At 56.2% G+C, this 19600-nt stretch overlaps 1 protein-coding gene and 1 long non-coding RNA gene across 5 annotated transcripts; both read right to left on the reverse strand.

Moving 5' to 3' along the window:
- Positions 1-257: 257 nt before the first annotated feature.
- On the reverse strand, positions 258-17279 carry LOC102690036 (death-associated protein kinase 2). 4 transcript variants are annotated; one of them, XM_069184959.1, is made up of 12 exons: positions 16976-17279; positions 10461-10557; positions 10136-10357; positions 8474-8612; positions 7046-7175; positions 4804-4852; positions 4671-4697; positions 4132-4284; positions 3740-3785; positions 2892-2981; positions 2365-2451; positions 258-2239 (listed from the first exon to the last, which is right to left on the reverse strand). In XM_069184959.1, exons 2-12 carry the CDS (start codon positions 10520-10522, stop codon positions 2159-2161), a joined length of 1086 nt encoding a protein of 361 aa, XP_069041060.1. In that variant the 5' UTR covers positions 10523-10557; positions 16976-17279; the 3' UTR covers positions 258-2158. The 4 variants fall into 4 exon arrangements, with proteins under 4 accessions (XP_069041060.1, XP_069041059.1, XP_069041061.1 ...); XM_069184958.1 differs by having other exon boundaries at positions 10461-10562; positions 16976-17277; XM_069184960.1 differs by lacking the exon at positions 16976-17279 and adding an exon at positions 14675-15167.
- Positions 17280-17604: 325 nt separating this feature from the next.
- On the reverse strand, positions 17605-19596 carry LOC107075395 (uncharacterized). Its single transcript, XR_011183821.1, has 3 exons — positions 19191-19596; positions 18622-19073; positions 17605-17867 (listed from the first exon to the last, which is right to left on the reverse strand). It is a non-coding gene; the product is annotated as an uncharacterized lncRNA (long non-coding RNA).
- Positions 19597-19600: the final 4 nt, after the last annotated feature.

Here is a 19600-nt window from a genome sequence, read left to right on the forward strand (position 1 = left end):
GTACTCCAGGTGTGTGTGTGTGTGTACAGTGTGTCCAGTAAGAGTCAGTACTCCAGGTGTATAATGTTAGACAAATATGGCACTTAACATCACGCTGGTCTGTGTGTTCTGTGCAGTTATCAAACTGCACCAGTGAGGAAACCAGAGTCTCTGTTTCTACAACTCACAGGAGGAACAGAGGTGAAGTTTAACTCCTGGACGTGGCTTTAAAGTTTTTCCATCATGAAATTCAGATATCAATATGTCTGAGACAGAGGAAAACTAGAACTGTTTATTAAAATCGGTTATGCACACAGGTCTTTAAAAAAACTAAAACATTATTTTTTCTGTATAAACATGCAAGGCAGGCCTGCTTTTGCAAGGAGGTACAAAGTCTTCTTTTTCTGAAATGAATCATTCTTGTTACAAAAGCACTGCAGTAGATCAGTACAGTGCAGTACAGCCCAGTGAGATCAGGGTAAAAGCACAGTACAGAGCAGGAAAGCCCAGTGAGATCAGGGTAAAACACAGTACAAAGCAGTACAGGCCAGTGAGATCAGGGTAAAAGCACAGTACAGAGCAGGAAAGCCAATGAGATCAGGGTAAAAGCATAGTGCAGTGCAGGAAAGCCCAGTGAGATCAGGGTAAAACACAGTACAGAGCAGGAAAGCCCAGTGGGATCAGGGTAAAAACACAGTACAGAGCAGGAAAGCCCAGTGAGATCAGGGTAAAACCACAGTACAGAGCAGGAAAGCCCAGTGAGATCAGGGTAAAAACACAGTACAGAGCAGGAAAGCCCAGTGAGATCAGGGTAAAATCACGAACACCAGGTGAGAACCCATGTGAACATGGGGAGAACATGCAAACTCCTTAAAGAGGGTCCCCGAGCCCTGAATGGCACCATGCTGTCCTGACTCAGAGATCATCTGCGATAAACACCCCAGGCTCACTGCACTGGACAGTCTTTAAAAACAGAGGAGGTGACTCAGGGTGGTCTGCCAGACTAACTGGCCTGGGGCTCCCGGGACTGTGGCATGAGACCCCTGTTCTAGGCCCCAGGAACGTGAGGAGATCCAGTCCGCCAGTTTGACTCCGGCTCTGCCTACTGGGAAGCGTTCTGCTTTCCAACAACAGCGCCAGATCTGTCTTCAGCTCCAGAGCCGCCTGGTGTTCTCCCCTGCACAGGGGACAGGAAGCGCCCCCTCGCAGCTCTGATAAAACACCCTTCAACTGGGAGTCGTCCTCCCCAAGAGTCCAGCTCCTTCCAGATCCGCTGGCTCGTCCTTGACCCGGTTCACGTCCAGCTGCCAGGGGAAGAGCCGGCTACAGCGCCCCCTGCAGGAGCTCTCGGGTGAGGCGGGCGAGACCGTCTTCTTGGGCCCGGAGCAGGCGCGGCGGGTCAGCGAGTCCCCCTGGCCTCTAACGAAGCTGCGGCCCTTCAGCAGTAACGAGCCGGCAGACTGCAGGGCGTCACTCGCGGGAGTCAGGCCCCTGTCGAACCCGGCTCCGGCCCCGGTCTCGTTCTGCTCGGCCGTGGATGAAAGCTCCTGATGTTGGATTTTACAGCCGGCTGGCCTGGTATTCCGCTGCAGGGAGAAATCGGGCCAGAGCCGGATCCAGAACCTCTTCCTGCCGTTTTCCCCGGAGCTCCGTCCCTGGGGCCCTGAACTCCTTCATTGGGACAACCCATATTGCACAGACATGGAAACAAAACACTAACACATGTGCTGCCTTGACAACAGTATGTTGAACCACGGATGTTATACAGGAGACCCCCTCACTGCTCCTGCAGAGCTACTGTCTCTCTGGCCTCTTCCAGCCTGGTTCTTAATTACTTAATTACACTAATTGGTCCAGATGAAGAAGGTGACTGGCTGGCCCTATAAACCCTGAGAGATCAGAGGAGCTCTGCAGGACCAAGGCTGGAGATTCCTTGCTATGGTACTGTTAAAGAAATACTACATAATAACTGGTTTTCTGGGCTTGTCCGCTCAGAAACCCCCAACCTGCCCTACAGCACCCCCCATGACTCTCAGGGAGGAAGTTCGGTAGTCCCTCTGGTCCACAGATCCTCCAGGGCTGGAGCTCGGCCCAGACAGTCTCTGCCCATCCACACCTGCCAGCCAGGACTCCAGACTGGGTTGGAGGCAGCCCAGTGGCGCCCCCTTGTGGTTGCTCCCTAGGAATTGCTGCTGAGGCGCCGGCGGATGAGGGAGGCAGGCTTGGTCTGGACGTCCTCCTGGTCACTCTCGCACTGTCTCTGAGGTGGACAGCAGAAGCAGGACAGTCAGCACCCCTCTTTTACCCTACAACCACCCCTGCTGCCTTTCCTGTCCCACCCCACTCTCTCCTTTCTCTGCCCCTCCCATCCCCTCTCCCCCTTACCAGCTCCTGGTCCTCCTTCCCCGTGCTCTTGCACAGCAGCTGCAGGTGGCACAGTCGATTACAGGCCGACACCATCTTATAGGAGACCTGGCGAGAGGGAGAGAGAGGGGGTGAGTGTGAGGAACCGCAGTGTAGTTCCCCCGCTGGCCACCAGGTGGCGGCAGACGACAGCTCCTCAGTCGTTAATAATAACTGCACTCGCTGGCCAAGCTAAACAAGGCCCTGAAGAGACCAGCTGGCGGGGATCAAGACTGGCCGCTGTCTCCTCAGGGGGGGGAGCAGCACTGGGGCTCCAGGTTCAGGTCCTGGGGTACAGGCACCCCCACATAGAGTCTGTACAGTCTCCCCGAGCCCTCCTGGGTTTCCCCTGGGTGCTCTGGTTTCCTCCCACAGATCAAAGACAGCGGCAGGTTGGCTGGCCTCCAGGAAAACCGCGTGGCCGCGCGTCTGTCTGCCCGCGCAGGGTGCACCCCGCCTTGCGCCCCGCTGCTCGCTGGGACAGGCCCCGGCGGCCTTCCCGTACCCACCTTCCACTTCCTGCGCGCGTTGAACCTCCGGAAGCTCTTCATGTTGATGGAGGAGCGGCTCCGATTGTCCGCCTGCTTCCTGCTCAGCGGCTGTGCGGCGCAGGGACAGGGAGAGGGACAGGGAGACGGGATTAGGAGAGAGGGAGACTCCCAGCAGCCACGAGCCTGTGAGCCTGGCCAGTACCTGGAGGGGTGGCTGCTGCTGGAAGAGGTGTTAGCGTGACCAGTAGGGGGCGCTCACCCTGCAGTCTGTGTGGGTCCTAATGCCCCAGTACAGTGACGGGCACACTATACTGTAATAAAGGTGCCGTCCTTCGGATGTGAAATAAAACCGAGGTCCTGACTCTCTGTGGTCATTAAAAATCCCAGAGTGTTCCCCGAAAAGAGTGGGGGTGTTATCCCTGCAACCTGGCCAGATTCCCCCTTTCCTTTACCAGTCAGGGCCTCCTAATAACCCCCCTCTCTGAACTGGCTTCATCGCTCTGCTCTCCTCCCCACTGAGAGTTTGAGTGGAGTGTCCAGAAAAGATCTATGTAAGTGTAAGGAATTAGAATTATTATTATTATTGTTATTATTATTATTATTAGAGAGCGGAGCTGTGCCCACGCCTGGCTCCAGAGTGTGCTCCCACAGGGGGCCAAAACTGGAACCAGTTCCTGAGGCCCCTCACTGCAGAGGACAGCGGGACAGCGGGACAGCAGCGACTGGCCCACAACCTCCCAGCAGCCAGGACCCCCTGTCTCTCGGGGGGGGGGGGCTCTGCCAGCCTCGGGTGCGAGTGCCAGCCTGCCGCCTGAACAACAAGAACTCACCCAGGGGAAGAGGGGCAGTGACCTGCCGCTACCCACCTTGATCCAGGGGTGGACGAGGCACTCCTCCGCGGTCATCCTGTCCCTGGACACGGGGAGACACACAGATCCCGGGTCAAAACATGGACCCCACCCTTGTGAGAGTTTGAGGTCAACATAGTAAAAACACAGTACAGCCCAGTGAGATCAGGGTAAAAGCACAGTACAGTGCAGTACAGCCCAGTGAGATCAGGGTAAGAGCACAGTACAGTGCAATAAAGCAGAGTGAATTCAGGGTAAAAGCACAGTACAGTGCAGTAAAGCCCAGTGAGAACAGGGTAAGAGCACAGTACAGTGCAATAAAGCAGAGTGAATTCAGGGTAAAAGCACAGTACAGTGCAGTACAGCCCAGTGAGACTGCGGTCATCTGGCAGGTCTGGTCAGGCTCTTACTTGGGCTCCTTGATGAGCAGGTTCTGGATGAAGTCTTTGGCCAACGCGCTGGTCATGCTGAAGTAGTGATCGTCAAGCTCGTAGTTCAATGCCACGATGTTCGTCAGCGTCTCCTCGTCTGTCTCTCCTTGGAACGGAGACATGCCACTCAGCCTGCAGGGGAGATGGACAGGGGTCCCGGAGATTTTTAACAAGAGACGCGGAGGTGATCTACAGTAACTGCAGCACTGCAGAGCCACATCAGAGCTGGAGAGTCACTGTAAAGACACTCAGTCCAGCTCCTCTGTATCTTCACATGAACACTCCTTCATCATCATCAGAGCTGTAGAGTAACTGTACAGACACTCAGTCCAGCTCCTCTGTATCTTCACATGAACACTCCTTCATCATCATCAGAGCTGGAGAGTCACTGTACAGACACTCAGTCTAGCTCCTCTGTATCTTCACATGAACACTCCTTCATCATCATCAGAGCTGGAGAGTCACTGTACAGACACTCAGTCCAGCTCCTCTGTATCTTCACAGTAGAATTGACTCACAGTATGTAGGTAATGACTCCGATGCTCCTAGGAAACAGAAACAAAGAGAAAACATGGTGATCCTATGTGAAAAAACCTTGGAAATATCAAACAGTGAAACCAGAGAAAGCAAGAGGACAGGAGAGACTCTTACCACATGTCTGCCGCCACTGTCAGAGGTTCGAAGTTAATGACTTCAGGAGCTGAAAGGGAGAGGGGAGCAGAGAGGGACAGTGTTAATACTGACACTGACCGGACCCTGCTGGACACCAGCACTGCCCACGGCCTGGCAGAGAGAGAGAGACAGTCCACACTGACACTGACCGGACCCTGCTGGACACCAGCACTGCCCACAGCCTGGCAGAGAGAGAGAGACAGTCCACACTGACACTGACCAGACCCTGCTGGACACCAGCACTGCCCTCTGCCTGGCAGAGAGAGAGACAGTCCACACTCACACTGACCGGACCCTGCTGGACACCAGCACTGCCCTGTGCCTGGCAGAGAGAGAGAGACAGTCCACACTCACACTGACCGGACCCTGCTGAACACCTGCACTGCCCTGTGCCTGGCAGACTGGAACTGACCAGACCCTGCTGGACACCAGCACTGCCCTGTGCCTGGCAGAGAGAGAGAGACAGTCCACACTGACACTGACCGGACCCTGCTGGACACCAGCACTGCCCTCTGCCTGGCAGAGAGAGAGACAGTCCACACTGACACTGACCGGACCCTGCTGGACACCAGCACTGCCCTGTGCCTGGCAGAGAGAGAGAGACAGTCCACACTCACACTGACCGGACCCTGCTGAACACCTGCACTGCCCTGTGCCTGGCAGACTGGAACTGACCAGACCCTGCTGGACACCAGCACTGCCCTGTGCCTGGCAGAGAGAGAGAGACAGTCCACACTGACACTGACCGGACCCTGCTGAACACCTGCACTGCCCACAGCCTGGCAGAGAGAGAGAGACAGTCCACACTGACACTGACCAGACCCTGCTAGACACCAGCACTGGCCTGTGCCTGGCAGAGAGGGACAGTGTTAATACTGCTGGACACTCGCGCTGGACGCTGCTGCCCCAGGCAGAGGAGGGGCAGAGAGAGAGGTCTTGACCAGGAAACACTGCGCGGGGGCTGGGAGAGCGCAGAGGCGGCTGCGGGCGGAAAGTCTGGCCCAGGGGGCTGCAGAGAGAGAGGTGGGTGGGGGGTGGGTAGCAGGTTACTATGGAGACGGCGAGGGACAGGAAGTCGGCCTGTGACAGGATGAGGCAGCGCGGTCAGGAACGCAGACATGCTCTGTGAACCGCGGCCGCCGAGCAGAGCAGGGGAGACACGTCCAGCCCTGCTGACCCCGTGACCCCTGTGACCCTGGTGTCAGGGACAGCCTGAAGGCTGCACCACCTCTCCAGCGGGCATGCAGCCTGCCCCCTGTGCTCTATCACCGAATCACACTGCGCCACTACCTGCCGCACTGGTGACCTGGAGCCGAGTCTGCATGGTGCGCCACTGCAGTGACCTGTGACCCCGGCATGCCCCCTGACCCCCAAACAGCCCCCGTCAACCTTTTTCGTAACGGTCTCGCTGCAGGCTGGCCTGACGTACATCAGCACAGAAGAAAAGTCACAGGAGGGAGGAGCCCATCGGCCTGTCCAGCCCGTCCTGGCGTTAGTAGTTAACCGATCCCAGGATTTCATCCAGCTGTGCGTTGAAAGAAGTCAGGGTATCTGCTTCAAGCACATCCCTGGACATCCTGTTCCACAGCCCCACCACTCTTTGTGTAAAGCAGCACCTCCTGTCCTCTATTCCTGTTCTTTGAACAGCACCGCTGGAGAGTTCAATACCTCCAGAGGAGCTGTCAGGTGACAGCTGTGCACAGACTTAACAAACATTGCAAACTGAGCGTCATGAATCAGTTAACTACCTGCCGACTCAGGAGCAGTGGACTGACACCTGCAAAGGTAACCACGCATGTAGCCAATCACTCTAGACCAGGGCAGCACAAGGGCACTTCTGTTTCACAGCTCTGGGGTCCTGAGCTCAATTCCAGAGGGGGGGCCTTCTGAGTGGAGTTTGCATGTTCCCCCAGTGCCCAGGTTGGTTTTCCCTGGGGATTCCATTCTCCTCCCAGCATCCCAGAGATGCACATGCAGAACCCAGGCTTGAACCCACAATCCCTAGAATGTATTTTGCATCTCTCCATGGGAAGATCAGTTTAATAACAGGTGCAGGAGAACTCAGCTGGGAAGGCCTAGTCTAGAGAGATCAGCTCCCTTGTATTTCTATATTTGTGACACTTAATCAGTGTGTATTTCTGTACCAATCCAGTTTTGCCACATAAACCCTCCCATGCAGGTGACACTGCGCTGCGGAGACACAGCGGGCTGTACCACTCACCGATGTACTGGGGGGTGCCGCACAGGCTCTTGAACTCCACCGCCTCGTCCAGGCGCTGGGCCAGCCCGAAGTCGATGAGCTTGATGTGGGGATGGGGCACCGCCTTGTCGAGCAGCATGATGTTCTCCGGCTGAACACGCCAAGGGAAAAGACCACGCGTGATTACAGCACCCGCGCGCACATGCACAGACAGGAACTACCCAATCACAGCCCTGGGTGCTTCTGTTGGTATCGGCCCAATATTACACTCTGCACTGCCAGAGCATCAGCTTTGGCCAAACCCCTGTCACGGGTCACAAGTCAAAGGTCACAGGTGTACATGGATACATGAGGCCTTATATATATATACACACAAGATGCAAACCTCCCCCATCTCTTTAACCCACCAGCCAATGCAGCCTGAGGACGCTTGCAGCTGTCTGAATTGACGCATGAGCCTGGTCTGCTGCTGCCTTCAGCGATACAACCACAGGCCTGTGCCCGTGCAAAGGCCCGAGCACCAGTGGCTATACAGAGCCAGCAAGGCAACATCAGAACAGTACTGGCGGCTTGGGAGAGTATAACGGGGTTCCAAACGCTCAATTAGTTGACGGAAACCTCGATCCCCCACAATCGAAAAGGGCCGGACATCTAGCGCCAGACATCCCGCGATTCTGTCTGTGGCTGCTGCAGCCCTCGCCCTGTCCTTGGCAGCGCTGATCTTGCTACTGCTTCTGTCCTCTTGCGAACGCTCGCTGCCTCATGTTCTTTAAATAACATCACTGGAGTGACGAGTTTCCAAATGACCTATTAGATCAGTGGTATTGAAACTCTTTGCTCCGTTTCCTCCTCGCTGTGCTTCGGCCGAACATTCGCTGCAGACTGCGATTCTGTCGCGCTCTGCCGAAATGGTGAAAACGTTCCACGCCGCCGACACTTTCACTCTGTGAAAGTGAGTGAAAATCTGTGAAAATGAGGGGGCTCTGTGGCTCAGGATCTGCGCCTGTGGCTGGGAGGTTGCTGGTTCAAACCCTGCGACCGGCAGAGGAATCCTAAGTGTTGGGCCCCTGAGGAAGGCCCTTAACCCCAGCTGCTCCTGGGGTGCTGTACAATGTCTGACCCTGCACTCTGACCCCAGACTCCTCTCTCCCTGTCTGTGTGTCCCCTGAGAGCAAGCTGGGGTCTGTGAAAAAAGACAAATTCCTGATGCAAGAAATTGCACAGGGCCAAGAGAGTGATCTCTGCAGCAGCTGTACTGGACCCAGTCGAGTGCGTCGGTGCGTCGGTGCGTCGGTGCGTCCACATAAAAAAACGAGTTATGCAAACACAATAGGGCCCCGCATTATCGATTGTAATTCCAATATCGGAGCGATAATAATAATTCAATTTTCCTATTTCTGGGAGAATAACAGACTGGCCCCCGATGCATGGCGCACCCCGAGGTCCTACCTTGAGGTCGAAGTGGGCGAAGTGCTTGGAGTGCATGAAGCCCACGGCCTTCAGGATCTGCACCATGAACTCGATGGCGTCGGTCTCGGACAGGTTCTCCTTCTCCGCAATGAAGTCGAACAGCTCCCCTCCGCTGATCCTGAAACACAGACTGCTCCATCACTCCAGCTCACACAGACGACACGAGCCACCACCACTGAGCCACCAACAGACGGACACACACAGACACCGTCAGACAGATGGACACACTGCTGGACAGATGGACACACACAGACACCGTCAGACAGATGGACACACACTGTCAGACAGATGGACACACACAGACACTGTCAGACAGATGGACACACACTGCTGGACAGATGGACACACACAGACACTGTCAGACAGATGGACACACACTGCTGGACAGATGGACACACACAGACACTGTCAGACAGATGGACACACACAGAGAATGTCAGACAGATGGACACACACTGCTGGACAGATGGACACACACACACAGACACTGTCAGACAGACGGACACACACAGACACTGTCAGACAAATGGACACACACTGCTGGAAAGATGGACAGACAGACTGCTGGACAGAGACACACAGACATTTGGACAGATGGACACACAGACTGCCGGACAGAGACACACACACAGTTGGACAGATGGACACACAGACTGCCGGACAGAGACGCACACCCACAGTTGGACAGATGGACGGGCACTGAGCCTCAGACAAAGGCTGACAGGCTGCCAAGCTCTCTGACTCCTGCATTCTGCTAATAACTGTGCAGCTCCCTGGCTCTGTCTGTCCCACTGCCTGGTGACCCCGCGCTCTGCGCCGGCCAGCTGGCTCCCCTAGTAAATGTCACGGCCGGCGGCGTCGGCGGCCAGAGCCTTCCTGCCGCATTCCGAGAGCAACCAGAGCCGCTGCCCTGATCCTCTGCCCACACGAGCCACTGTCCTGATGCCATTCCCACCAGCACTCGGGATACAGGATCCCTCCCAGGAGAGGCACTGCCAGCGTCCTTCTGTCCTCCCTCATCCCTCTCTCCCCCTGCTCCTCTCTCTCTCTCCCTGCACCTCTCTCTCCTCCCTCATCCCTCTCTCTCCCTGCACCTCTCTCTCCTCCCTCATCCCTCTCTCTCCCTGCACCTCTCTCTCCTCCCTCATCCCTCCCTCCCCCTGCACCTCTCTCCTCCCTCATCCCTCCCTCCCCCTGCACCTCTCTCCTCCCTCATCCCTCCCCCTGCACCTCTCTCCTCCCTCATCCCTCTCTCCCCCTGCACCTCTCTCCTCCCTCATCCCTCTCTCCCCCTGCACCTCTCTCCTCCCTCATCCCTCTCTCCCCCTGCACCTCTCCTCCCTCATCCCTCTCTCCCCCTGCACCTCTCCTCCCTCATCCCTCCCTCTGTTCCTTTTCCTCCACCCTCTCCTCCCTCATCCCTCCCTCCCCCTGCACCTCTCTCCTCCCTCATCCCTCTCTCCCCCTGCACCTCTCTCCTCCCTCATCCCTCTCTCCCCCTGCACCTCTCCTCCCTCATCCCTCTCTCCCCCTGCACCTCTCCTCCCTCATCCCTCACTCTGTTCCTTTTCTTCCACCCTCTCCTCCCTCATCCCTCTGTCCTCCCTCCCCGCTCCCTGCCTCCCCCTGCTGGACACTCACAGCTCCACGATCAGCACGACCTCCGCCCTGCTCTCGAACACGTCCTTCAGGGCCATGATGTTGGTGTGCTGCAGAGACTGCAGGACTTCCACCTCCCTCTCCACCGCCTTCCTCTCCAGCCCCAGCCGGCTCGTCGCATTCTTCCGGATCTTCAGGAACTTCCCAGCCCACGGCGTTCCCGTCGCCTTCTCCCGCACATGGCGCACCTGTCCAAAGTGACCGCTGGGAAGAGCCGAGAGGAAGAGGCGTTAAGAGAGCACAACATCTGTAAAGCAGACAATCTGATGCTGAGATATTCTCTCATGGTCGTCTGCGGAGATCTCACCTGCCCAGGACATCCCCAATCTCATACAGGTCCTCCACGTTCTCCACCTTAAACACTGCCATCCCAACTCACAAGGGCACTGTTACTGCATCCTGTACTGCACTGGAGCAGAGAGAGAGGACCACTGTTAGTGCACTGGAGCAGAGAGAGAGGACCACTGTTAGTGCACTGGAGCACAGAGAGAGAGGAGCACTGTTAGTGCACTGGAGCAGAGAGAGAGGACCACTGTTAGTGCACTGGAGCACAGAGAGAGAGGAGCACTGTTAGTGCACTGGAGCAGAAAGAGAGAGGAGCACTGTTAGTGCACTGGAGCACAGAGAGAGAGGAGCACTGTCAGTGCACTGGAGCACAGAGAGAGAGGAGCACTGTCAGTGCACTGGAGCACAGAGAGAGAGGAGCACTGTCAGTGCACTGGAGCACAGAGAGAGAGAGAGGAGCACTGTCAGTGCACTGGAGCACAGAGAGAGAGAGAGGAGCACTGTTAGTGCACTGGAGCACAGAGAGAGAGAGAGGAGCACTGTTAGTGCACTGGAGCACAGAGAGAGAGAGAGGAGCACTGTTAGTGCACTGGAGCACAGAGAGAGAGAGAGGAGCACTGTTAGTGCACTGGAGCACAGAGAGAGAGGACCACTGTTAGTGCACTGGAGCACAGTTAGTGCACTGGAGCACAGAGAGAGGAAACACTGTTAGTGCACTGGAGCACAGAGAGAGGAAACACTGTTAGTGCACTGGAGCACAGAGAGAGGAAACACTGTTAATGAACTGGAACAAAGAGGGCAGATACTGTTCTGCGTTATTACTGAAATACTATTACTTCAGAGGAAATCTCTCTTATTGAAAAACTGTTACAGGGGATGTAGGGAGAGACCCAGTGAGTGGGCTGGGAATACCAACTTTTTCCTCAGTACCTGGACAGAAAAACATTCTTATCTACTGCATTTCTTTTAAATTTTTTGGAGGGCTGAGATCTTATTAGACAAGAAGCCTCTGGGTCTCAGAGCCGGACTAACTCGAGCACGCGCCCCGTCACGGTTCTCAAAAACAAAGCCAGCTGTCTTCATCAGAGCAGGACGGGACTTGTCTGTCTGCTGCTCTAAAACCCTGCCAGAGCCCTTCCCTCAGTTATAATTAGAGTCTTGAGATACACACACACTGACACAGAAGAGCGCTACCACACACACTCACACTGATGCGCATTCACACACATACACACACGTACTCACACTCACAATGCTGCACCTTCATTGCACACACTCACTCACACCGACACACACACACTGACGCACACACACTCACACCAACACACACCACAATAATGCCAACACACACACGCACATATACAATTATAGCAACATGCACACATACACACAGACACATTCACTCTGAATGGCCTGCGCGCGCGCACGCACGCACGCACAGTCCTCTGTCCCGGGCCCCTGGCCCATCCCATCCTGAGACAGGACTCCAGCTGGACTCAGGAGTCAGGAAGACATCTGGGCGGACCCCCAAACCACATCCCTCCCCCCCAGCCAGGCGTGACTCCTACAGGCCGCTGGTCAGGACTGGAGCAGGACGAGAGGACACTGTCTAACAGCCCACAGCAGTGTAGTGTCACAGTGCTTTCCATACTAGAGCTCCACTCATCACACAGGTCACAGGCAAGAGGCCGTCCAGCCCGTCTGCTAGTTAGTAGCTAATTTCCCACTGTTTCTGGAAAGAGATCAGGGTATCGGCTTCAACAGCATCGGGTTCCACACCCACACCCCCCTGTGTTTGAAGAAGTACTTCCTGTTCTTGGTCTTAAATAAACTTCTCCTTAGCCATAAAGCACAGAGATCACTGGTCCAGTTTGGGCCGGGTCACACTGTAACCCTACAGTCCAGAGATCGCTGGTCTTGTCTGGGTCACACTGTAACCCTACAGTCCAGAGATCACTGGTCCAGTCTGGGCTGGGTCACACTGTAACCCTACAGTCCAGAGATCACTGGTCCAGTCTGGGCCGGGTCACACTGTAACCCTACAGTCCAGAGATCACTGGTCCAGTCTGGGTCACACTGTAACCCCACAGTCCAAAGATCACTGGTCCAGTCTGGGTCACACTGTAACCCTACAGTCCAGAGATCACTGGTCCAGTCTGGGTCACACTGTCACCCTACAGTCCAGAGATCACTGGTCCAGTTTGGGTCACACTGTAACCCTACAGTCCAAAGATCACTGGTCCAGTCTGGGTCACACTGTAACCCTACAGTCCAGAGATCACTGGTCCAGTCTGGGTCACACTGTCACCCTACAGTCCAGAGATCACTGGTCCAGTTTGGGTCACACTGTAACCCTACAGTCCAGAGATCACTGGTCCAGTCTGGGCCGGGTCACACTGTAACCCTACAGTCCAGAGATCACTGGTCCAGTCTGGGCCGGGTCACACTGTAACCCTACAGTCCAGAGATCACTGGTCCAGTCTGGGTCACACTGTAACCCTACAGTCCAGAGATCACTGGTCCAGTCTGGGCCGGGTCACACTGTAGCCCTACAGTCCAGAGATCACTGGTCCAGTCTGGGCCGGGTCACACTGTAGCCCTACAGTTCAGAGATCACTGGTCCAGTCTGGGTCACACTGTAACCCTACAGTTAATATTATTACAGCTGAAGAATCAGGATGCTGCACGATCAACCAGCAGGTGTCTCTCATGCCTCCATCCTCTACCCTTCTGCCTCCCAGTTTCACTCTCCGTCTGTCCCCCCCCCCCTCTGTTCCTCCCCCCTTTCCACTTCTCCCATTCCTCTCCGCACTCCTCCCCTACTTCCACATAAATGACACTGGAGAGCACCACCTACAGGTCGACCTGCACCGCTGCAAGCCAGACCTCCAGTGTGCTGATGGGAGTGGGAGGAGAGGGAAGGGATGAGAAACGTCTGTCCACCTGTGTGTATCTGGCTTCCCTCGAGTCAGCTGTGCTGCAAAATCCTTCACTGCACTGTGCTGCGCTTTTACCCTGATCTCACTGGACTTTACTGCACTGTGCTGCGCTTTTACCCTGATCTCACTGGACTTTACTGCACTGTACTGGACTTTTACCCTGATCTCACTGGGCTGTACTGCACTGTGCTGCGCTTTTACCCTGATCTCACTGGACTTTACTGCACTGTACTGTGCTTTTACCCTGATCTCACTGGGCTTTACTGCACTGTACTGTGCTTTTACCCTGATCTCACTGGGCTGTACTGCACTGTACTGTGCTTTTACCCTGATCTCACTGGGGTGTACTGCACTGTACTTTGCTTTTACCCTAATCTCACTAGGCTCTACTGCACTGTACTGTGTTTTTACCCTGATCTCACTAGGCTGTACTGCACTGTACTGTGCTTTTACCCTGATCTCACTAGGCTGTACTGCACTGTACTGTGCTTTTACCCTGATCTCACTGGGCTGTACTGCGCTTTTACCCTGATCTCACTGGGCTGTACTGCGCTGTGCTTTTACCGTGCTGTTAAGTCTGTAAGCGGGCTCGACGGGCGCGGTCTTCCACACGGGACAGCCTCAGCCAGCCTAGCGCCGCCCCTGGAATGCCTTTGAATTCCAGCTGTGATCCCTGGTGGCCGGGCGCGGGCGCGGCCGGGCCCCCGAGGGGCTGTTTCTCAGCGCGTGCGCCCTGTGTGGGAACAGGGTTCCACGGCGCCCCACAACGGCCGAACGACCCGCGTCGCGCCGCGGAGAGCGGCGAAGGCACGTGGGAGCCGCCGGGAGCGCCGAGGGGCCGGAGGTGGATTTCCCACGCGGGACGCGTCGCGAAGGCTCCAACCTGAGCGAGTGAACGGAGACAAGGCGCAGCGGCCAGATGTTTACACGGCCGAGGGCCGGGCTGCTTTCGGAAAGGGGCGCTGTGCTCTCTCTTCCAGAGAGCTTGTTTCCCATTGTCGTGACCGATCAAGTACAGCGCTGCCGGAGCTCAAACAATTGCTCAACATCCACGGGCTCACAGACTTTCGAGAAGGACTCGTTATCTCTCGCGTTTCCTCCGTCTCTCTTTCACACGCACCAGTTATTTTTAAAGCGACGCTCCGGGTCCGCCGCATCGCCCCGGCGGCGCAGCGGAGGGACGCAGAAAACTCCAGTAAACGCGGGGACTGCCCCCCCCCAGCTACGATAAACACCCAGGGCGGGGAGGGAGCGCGGCAGGAGGCGGGAGTTCACAGGGAAACCGAGCCCTACTCACCGTGACCACCGGGAACTCGGGCTGTCCGTGGCGCCGACTTCCTTCACCTCGCTGCTCCTGAGACACGAACACCAGCGCTACAGAAGTGCGCCTCTGGTTTTAAGACGGGGGGGGGAGGGGGGGCGCTCTCTTTTTCCGGACAGCTGACTCGAGCAGTGTAGCTGCTCTCTGGTCACAGGCGGGTCCGCCTTGTCCGGCGCCCCGGGCGCTCCTCTCTCTCCCCCCAGACTCTCTCAGCGCCCCTGCTCTCGCTGTCCCCCTCTCCTATCAATTTCAATTCAATCTCCTATCTGTCTCTCCTACCCCTCTCTCCCCCTCCTGTCAGTTCAATTCAAGGTGCTTTATTAGCATGGCTGATGGGGACAATCAGTGTTGCCAAAGCAAATAGAAATAATAAAATTAACACAAAACAAGAAACATTTCCCCTATCTCTCTCACCTACCCCTCTCTCTGTCCCCTACTCTCCCTCTCCTATTTCACAATCCTCTCCCCTCCCCCCCTCCTCTCTCCCCTCTCCTGTCTCCCCTCTCTCCTGTCTCCCCTCTCCTGTCTCTCCTCTCAGCTCTGTCTCTCCTGTCTCCCCTCTCCTGTCTCTCCTCTCAGCTCCCCCTCTCCTGTCTCCCCTCTCAGCTCCCCCTCTCCTGTCTCCCCTCTCAGCTCCCCTCTCTCCTGTCTCCCCTCTCTCAGCTCCCCCTCTCCTGTCTCCCCTCTCAGCTCCCCCTCTCCTGTCTCTCCTCTCAGCTCCCCCTCTCCTGTCTCTCCTCTCAGCTCCCCCTCTCCTGTCTCCCCCCTCTCCTGTCTCTCCTCTCAGCTCCCCCTCTCCTGTCTCTCCTCTCAGCTCCCCCTCTCCTGTCTCCCCTCTCCTGTCTCCCCCCTCTCCTGTCTCTCCTCTCAGGTCCCCCTCTCCTGTCTCCCCTCTCTCAGCTCCCCCTCTCCTGTCTCCCCCCTCTCCTGTCTCCCCTCTCTCAGCTCCCCCTCTCCTGTCTCCCCTCTCTCCTGTCTCCCCTCTCAGCTCCCCCTCTCCTGTCTCCCCTCTCTCCTGTCTCCCCTCTCAGCTCCCCCTCTCCTGTCTCCCCCCTCTCCTGTCTCTCCTCTCAGCTCCCCCTCTCCTGTCTCCCCCCTCTCCTGTCTCCCCTCTCAGCTCCCCCTCTCCTGTCTCCCCCCTCTCCTGTCTCTCCTCTCAGCTCCCCCTCTCCTGTCTCTCCTCTCAGCTCTGTCTCTCCTGTCTCCCCCTCTCCTGTCTCTCCTCTCAGCTCTGTCTCTCCTGTCTCCCCCTCTCCTGTCTCCTCTCTCAGCTCCCCCTCTCCTCTCTCCTCTCCTCCTCTCAGCTCCCTCTCTCCTGTCTCCCCTCACTCCTCTCCCTCTCTCTCCTCTCTCCTGTCTCCTGTCTCTCCTCCCTCTCTCCTCCTCTCCTGTCTCCTGTCTCCTGTCTCCTGTCTCCTGTCTCCTGTCTCTCTCAGTGTGAGTACACAATCCCAAAGCTGCCCTTCTGGTCTGTCTGCTGTGCTCCAGAGTCCCTCCCTCTCTCTCGCTCCGACACGCCTCTCCTGCCCGCAGGCAAGCAGCAGCACACAGGACATACCAGAGCTCCAGCACCGCTGCGCCGCCCCAGACCCCGTACCCCGCGACGCCCGGCTTCAGGGTGCCCTGCGACCTCTGACCTGCGACAGCTGCAGGGACACTGAAGTCCACAGACCGCTGGTGCAGGTGCAGCACAGCTGGATGAGCTCGTCAAAATTAATTAGCCGCCGGCGACCAAACGAGCTGGATGGCATAAACGTGAAGACTATAACGACCTGGCGTCTCAGGGACACGAGCAGGACAGACGCAGAGCAGAGCACCCTCCCCGAGCAGCTCGTCTGGAGACGTCTCGGCAGGAGCTCACCCAGGCGCGTCCCGAGAGACACCAGGGTATCGCCTCCGACAACAGAGCTGGGCAGCTCGTTCCACACCCCCACCAGCCTGAGTGTAAAGACACACTGTGGTAAACTGTGGTTTATACCGTAGTACACTATAACACACTATGGTATTGTAACGAATTTGGGCTCTAGGGCAGAATATAGCGCACCAAACCATGACGTACTGTGGTAAATATACTGTAGTACACTACCACAGTGGTAAACATACTGAGGTACACTATCAGACACCAGTAACACCAGTAACAGATACTGCAGTACAGTACCAGAGACTGTGGTAAATACACTGTAGTGCACCATCAGACGCTGGGGTCAATATACTGCAGTATCCCAGAGGAGAAGTCAGGGAAGAGTCGGGACACGAGAGGGGCGGAGACGCGGGTACCGTGTTTCCCAGCGCGCCGTGCCGCAGGTGCACCCCGGGGAGGAGCTCTGGGGCTCCGGTCTCGGCCAGCGGCGCCCCGGAGGCGGCGGTGGAGGGTCGCGGGCCCGCAGACGGCGGAGGGGGGAGTGGGGGGCGCTGGGTCCGCCCTCGGAGCGGAGTCGCGCTGCGGAGAGACAGAAAGGCAGAGCGAAGTTGCACCTCACCGTTTTTTTTTTCCTGTTGTTGTTGCTGCTGCTGCTGCTGTTACAGGAAACAGCCCTGTTGCTCAAAAAGAAGAAAAAAAACCTCCACGCCGCCCCCGAGGGCGGAGTTTGTCTTTTAAGGTGGACCGGCTTAAGGCTCGCCGCCCAGGTGTCTCACCGACGACTGGCTTTGACCAAATAAGGCGGCGCGGGCTGTTTCAGGCTGACCCCCAGCGTCCCCGGGACGTAAAGACCCTTTCTTCCGCACTGCTCCGGGGTCCCGGGTCTGGCTCCAGGCTCCGGAAGGAAACCTTCTGTGGGGAGTCTGCATGCACCCCTCCCCGCCCCCCAAGCTCCTAAGCGAGCGGCTGACCTCTCCCCTGTGGCTGCTCTCGTTATTACTCTCCTCAGCCTGCTGACTTCTGTTCCTGCAGCTCGTTCCTGTTTTACGGGCGGCACGTTCTTCTCTGCTCGCACACAGCAGACCAAGCGCCGCGCGGAGGGAAACGTCTTCACGGGACACTGCAGTGCGACTGGAAGAAATGACTACACAGCACAGCAGTCTGATCCTTTCTGATCCACTCCAGGTTTTACAGTGCTGTCAGTCAGACTCCCAGTGCACAGCAGTCTGATCCACTCCAGGTTTTACAGTGCTGTCAGTCAGACTCCCAGTGCACAGCAGTCTGATCCACTCCAGGTTGTGCTACCAGCTGCAGCACAACAGGCTGCAGAAAAGACAACATGTTGTAGATGTGTTTTAAGTCTGTATCTCACAATGGAAAATCATTCAAAACAATGCAGCCATGCTGAACGGGCCAGTAACCAGTTTACCTCTTGCATAAGAGCGCTGGAGGTTTTAGTAAAACCTGGGATGGATCGTCTCCCCACCAGCCGTAATGGATCAAACGACCAGCTCTGCAGCTGGCCAGTTCCAGAAGCAGCCAGCTGGTGGCGTCAGCAGGCCTGCGGTCGAGGCGTTTGGAGTGAGGCGCTGCGAAGGGGAACTGCAGTCCCAGTTCATTGACAGGACAGACGAACTGGACAAATTTCGAAATGAGCTCGAAACCGTGAACTTTGTGAGAGTGGTTGACGGTCGTCATGTTGCACAAACTGTGACATGACACGGCCTATCCTGCTCCTTAAGTCACTGTACCATGATGTACAAGCGAATAAGGCCAGGCTGTGCTTCAGACATTTCACTGCAGAAACGTTCCAACGTGCTCTGCAAGCAGAGTTCACAAGTAAGAAGTGTTTATCTGCACAACTGTCCCGAAGTCGAGAGCAGTATTTCTATTGGACTGAAAGAGAGGTTCTCACAAGCCTGCCTGTTCACAGTGTCACAGGGCCTCAACACATCCCAGGATGATTTGTTGCCTCGTTCTGAACTGCAGACAGTAACAGCAATATGGAGCTGCACCCACCTGGACATTTAATCTAGTTTGTGATGTAAATTGGAGGTTTTACAAGTTACTGTACTCTGGGAGAGGAAGACCTGTCTGTGAAGATTCCTGACGGATCAGACTGGGAGAGAGACAGGAGGGATTCCCGATGGATCAGACTGGGAGAGAGACAGGAGGGATTCCCGACGGATCAGACTGGGAGAGAGACAGGAGGGATTCCTGAGTGATCAGACTGGGAGAGAGACACGAGGGATTCTCACTGATCAGACTGGGAGAGAGACAGGACAGACTGACCGTAGAGTCCAGACAGACTGTAGTTTGCTCAGTAGAAGAGAGAGCTTTTAGTGTGACCCCTGTGTCGCTGCAGGACTCTGCTGAATTGATCTAATTATCAAAATCTGTTGCCAAATGATCAGAAACAGAAAAGCTGCAGGTCTGTGGATCTTCCGGGTCAAGACCAGACCGCCCGTGCCGATGACGTCACCGCGAGCGCAGGCGGCCCTGGAGACCCACGAGCTGCGGTGACAATTAGGGAAGGACCGTTAAGACACGCAGAAGTGACTACGTCATTCAGGGACAACAATAGTAATAAAGATTAACGCTCAGTTCCCGCTCCAGGGGAACCGCTCTTACCTGCTAGGAACCGAAACTCCTCTCGGCCAACCTCCACGCGACGCGGAAGCCCGAGGGCTGCTGGTCCCAGCGGCCTCTGTCTCCCCCTGCTGGGCACGGCGCGGAAGTGCGCCCGAGGTTCGAGGTGGCTCTGAGGCGTAGCGCTATCGAGTTCTTGTACATCCGCTCTCACGATGACGTCCCTTGTGGTTGTTTAATGAGCGCCACGTCCTGACGAAACTCACAGAGGGATCTTTGAGGCTACAGGGTTTCCTGGAATTTGTGTTCACTGCACTGGCAGTGCGTTTGATATGGAAGAGGTGCAGGTTAATTCCAGCTGTTGAGCCTGAGGAAGGAGTGTGTGTGTGTCTGCATGTGTGTGTCAGTGTGAATGTGTGTCAGTTTATGTGTATCAGTGTGAATGTGTGAGT

The sequence above is a fragment of the Lepisosteus oculatus genome, chromosome 27, assembly GCF_040954835.1.
Source record: "Lepisosteus oculatus isolate fLepOcu1 chromosome 27, fLepOcu1.hap2, whole genome shotgun sequence".
In the NCBI taxonomy this organism is placed as follows: domain Eukaryota; kingdom Metazoa; phylum Chordata; class Actinopteri; order Semionotiformes; family Lepisosteidae; genus Lepisosteus; species Lepisosteus oculatus.